General features: G+C 47.7%; 1 protein-coding gene across 1 annotated transcript; it reads left to right on the top strand.

Moving 5' to 3' along the window:
* The first annotated feature begins 396 nt into the window (after nt 1–396).
* LOC100339001 (basigin) lies at nt 397–3,745 on the top strand. Its single transcript, XM_002715591.6, has one exon. It carries the CDS (start codon nt 941–943, stop codon nt 1,760–1,762), a length of 822 nt encoding a protein of 273 aa, XP_002715637.2. The 5' UTR covers nt 397–940; the 3' UTR covers nt 1,763–3,745.
* Nucleotides 3,746–4,445: the final 700 nt, after the last annotated feature.

Genomic DNA, 4,445 nt, shown 5'->3' with positions numbered 1-4,445 from the left:
TCATTGAGCAATCACTCACTACTAAACTGCTCAGTGCTGGCAACTCACCCACACTGTTTCCTTTCATCCTCACAGTGATGTGATCTTAATTTTTATGAGTTCAGGGACTTTTGTGGAGATGAAGAATCCAGCACCCCACAGGAAGTAAGATGGGCTCCATCCACAGAGAGCTTTCTGCTCTAGAAAATTCTGAACTATTTAGTCCATGAGGCTGGCGGCTGTATGTGGCAGCTGATGAAATAAAAGATGGGAAAATGAGTTAATTCGTTTGTTTACATCGGGAGTGTCTCAGGTTTTGCTGCAACAGACAATTGCCATCTCTCAGGCTGTTGACAATATCTGGGTTTTGTTTGTTTTTTAAATATTTTATTTATTTATCTGAGAGGTAGAGTTACAGACAATGAGAAGGAGAGACAGAGAGAAAGGTCTTCTTTCCGTTGGTTCATTCCCCAAATGGCCGCAACAGCCGGAGCTGCGCCGATCCGAAGCCAGGAGCCAGGTGCTTCCTCCTGGTCTTCCATGGGGGTGCAGGGGCCCAAGGACTTGAGCCATCCTCCACTGCCTTCCCAGGCCACAGCAGAGAGCTGGACTGGAAAAGGAGCAACCGGGACTAGAACCGGCGCCCATATGGGATGCCAGCGGCACAGGCGGAGGATTAACCTACCGTGCCACGGAGCCGCCCCAGTATGTTTTTAAAGTTTACATGAGGTCTGTGGACAAGCCGGGCTCAACTCAGCCCACTTACCTTCTCATCCGGCAACCCAAAACGAAGCCATGACCAGTGCCTGGGCGCACTGATGCGCTGCCTGCCTCAGGGAGCAAGCCAAACACCTTGGCATGGGCATGCGCACTCGCACACGCAAAGCGCCTTGCTGGGCCCTGCGTGCGCGCTCCCGGCACGCGCGGCTGCGCTCGGCGGCGAGCGCGGTGTAAAGCGCGAATGATGGGGGACATGGCGGCGGCGCCGCTCGTGGTGCTGGGGCTCGCGCTGCTGCTGGTCGAGGGCGCCTCCGCGGAGGTGGGCAGCGTCTCCACTTCCATAGAGGAAGTGGGTTCCAAGGTGCGCCTCACCTGTGCCTTGAATCACAGCGACACGCAGATCACAGGCCACCGCTGGATGAAAGGGGGCGAGGTGCTGAAGGAGGACGCGCTGACCGACCTGAAGATGGAGTACGAGGTCGACGTGGCCGACAGGGCCGGCAAGTACTCCTGCCTCTTCCTCCCCGAGTCCGTGGGCAGGGGTGACCTGGCCGTGAGTGGGCCCCCCAAAGTGAAGGCCGTGAAAAGGTCGGAGAAAGCCAATGAGGGCGACCCTGTCACGCTGGCCTGCAAGTCAGACTCCTTCCCGCCCGTGACCAGCTGGGCCTGGTACAAGATGGCCGACTCCGGGCACCAGGACATTGTGAACGGCTCCCAGAACAGGTTCTTCGTGAGCAACTCGGAGGCCAGGTCAGAGCTGCGTATCAAGAAGCTGAACATCAAGTCCGACCCCGGCAAGTACGTGTGCAACGGTACCAGCTCCCAGGGCTCAGACAAGGCGGTGATCACGCTGCGCGTGCACAGCCGCCTGGCCGCCTTCTGGCCCTTCCTGGGCATCGTGATGGAGGTGCTGGTGCTGGTGGCCATCATCTTCTTCTACGAGAAGTGCCGGCAGCCGGAGGAGGTGGTGGACGACGACGACACCGGGACCGAGCCGCCGAAGAGCAGTGGGCACCAGCTGAACAACGAAGACAAGAGCGTTAGCCAGAGGAACCCTACCTGAGCGGCTGCCGCCATCTGCGTCATCACCTCCAGCCCCCTCCCCGTGTTGTCCCCGGAGCTGCTAATTCTCTGGCCTCTGTCAGAAAACCCACCCAGCAAAAGCAAACCAATGGGAGCGCAAATCAAACATGTCATTCTTTTTCCAACTTTTCATGTCTGTTTTTCAAGTGGGGGAAGAACATTGAGAACTCAAAAAAGTTGCCCAAGATTATTCAGCCAGTAAGCAGTAGAGCCAGAATTTCAACCTCCAGAGCCCTTGTACTTAACCATTGCCCCACACTGCCCATCACTGATTATGTGGAGGAGGAACGGGAATAGGAGACCCAGATGGAATGGCTCCTGGCTTCGGACTGGCCCAGCCCCAGCCATTACACCCATTTAGAGTGTACACAAGCAGATGGAAGATCTGTTTGTCTCTGTCTCTTCCTCTCACTCTGCCTTTCAAATAAGTAAACAAATCTTTCCTAAAACAGAAAATGAGGTCCTAGAGAGTTCTGAACACAACAGCAACAGTTTTGCTTTCAATTTGAAGTGTGCTCTGGAGCCAACAGGTAGTGTCATTGCCTTGCACAGCCCCAGGGGGTGCTCGTCACATTACAGTCTCTGTGAGTGAGATCCCTGGAGATGTGCTGTGCACAATATATGTGGCTGTAAGTATTGGCTTGGTAAGTGTGGAAGCAGGGAGTAGATAAGGAAGCTAGCAGGTTAAGCCAGGCAAGAGATTGGTGTTTGGGGCAGGCATTTGGTGCAGCAGTTAACAGGCTGCTTGGAACACCCTCATTCCATATCACAGTTTCTGGGTTAGAGTCCTGCGGCACCGGCCTCTCTGTAACTCTTTCAAATAAATAAATCTTTTAAAACACAGACACACAGTGAGACATGTCCAATCATCCCCATTTTGCAATGAGGTAAACCAAGTTCATATTCCTAGTAACCAGCGAAAGGAAATTGGCATTTACCTGTAGTTGACAGCAAATTCTGGGCTCCTTCCGTACTTTCTAGCTGTAAGAATTCAGTCCTTTGGCCGGCGCCATGGCTCACTTGGCTAATCCTCCGCCTGCGGTGCCAGCTACCCAGGGTTCTAGTCCTGGTTGGGGTGCCGGATTCTGTCCTGGTTGCTCCTCTTCCAGTCCAGCTCTCTGCTGTGCCCCGGGAAGGCAGTGGAGGATGACCCAAGTGCTTGGGCCCTGCACCCGCATGGGAGACCAGGAGGAAGCACCTGGCTCCTGGCTTTGGATTGGCGCAGCGTGCCGGCTATAGCGACCATTTTAATGGTGACCATTTGAGGAAGACCTTTCTCTCTGTCTCTCTCACTGTCCAACTCTGCCTGTCAAAAAAAAAAAAAAAAATTCAGTCCTTTATCAAAAGTTTGGTTAACTGGATGAAGTATTCACTTCTTGTAGTATTTAGCATATTAATAACACCTGCTATTTAAGTATTTGCTATGGACTAGGGAAATATGCTAAGCAATTTGGAGACATCATCTCATTTACTCCTCATTATAGAGTACTATTGTAAACATCATTTCACAGATGAGGCCATTGAAACTCAAAGAGGTTAAATGACTTCTCTAAGGTCTTCCAACTAATTAATAGCAAATCCAGGATTCAGGTCCAGGTCTGGCTCCAACATGTTAGCATGTGTCAAATGCAATAGTTAAAACTTGCAAGCTAATAATACTCAACACAATAAATAAAAACTAAATAAGAAAAATATTTTGGACAGAGGCATTGGTTAAAAGACAAAATGAGTTTGGTGAATTATTTTTAGATTATTTTGAACCAAAATAAGGAAGTTTATTTTATTTGTGTTTTCTCTTACTCTGGAAAGCTAAGAGGCATTGCTAAAGTCACTCTTTAATGTTACTTGGAACGAATCATTGATAGCATAATACAGTGAGGAAGAATTTGTGTTCAAAACCTGACTTCAAATCTTAGCTCTGCCACTTTCTAGCTCTGTGACCTTGAATAAACTACCTATGTTCCCTCGACCTTGGTTTCCTCATTTGTAAGGTGAGAATGCTAACAGCTTGAGAGAGTTTCAAATAATGAAATAAATGAGTAGCATTTTATGAGGAAATAATAATAATAACCTGGAAAGCATTAGTTAATGACAAGAGTACTTCCAAAAGTTCATGGAAAATGGAATTAAAAGGTGTTTGTTTTGGTGAAAAAATATTCTGAAAATAATGTATAGTTTTTCTTTGATATGCATTTTCCATGTGCTTTTTGAAGAGCCCTTGTATAGGCCTAAATTGTTGTCAGTGTATACCAATGGACACGGTCCTTAGACGTAAAATGAAGAAAAAGGAAAATTAACCATGGTTTGCTGTGATATAGGCACTTAGTAGGTATTCAATAAATGTTTACTCAAGTTCAGAGGGTATAGAGTTTCAATCATGTCTGATGAAAAAGTACTAGAGAGCTACTGTGAAACACTGTGCATATAATTAACATGAATGTTCTGTACACTTAACAGTGAGGGAGAGAATAAATTTATGTTATTTTTGCCACAATTGTTTTAAAAAGCTTATTTTTAAAAAGAGAGATAGATAGAGCCTAACATTTGAAGACAACTCTCCATTTCAAAAGTTTATTTCTAAAAGCCAAAGTCACTCTTGAACATCTGGGGAGTACCTTCAGAATTTGACACAAAAGCAAATCTTTATTTCAGAAATAAACTTT

The sequence above is a fragment of the Oryctolagus cuniculus genome, chromosome 7, assembly GCF_051225735.1.
Source record: "Oryctolagus cuniculus isolate XC-2025 breed Fujian yellow rabbit chromosome 7, ASM5122573v1, whole genome shotgun sequence".
Lineage (NCBI taxonomy): Eukaryota > Metazoa > Chordata > Mammalia > Lagomorpha > Leporidae > Oryctolagus > Oryctolagus cuniculus.
This window is presented reverse-complemented; position numbering and strand designations above follow the sequence as displayed.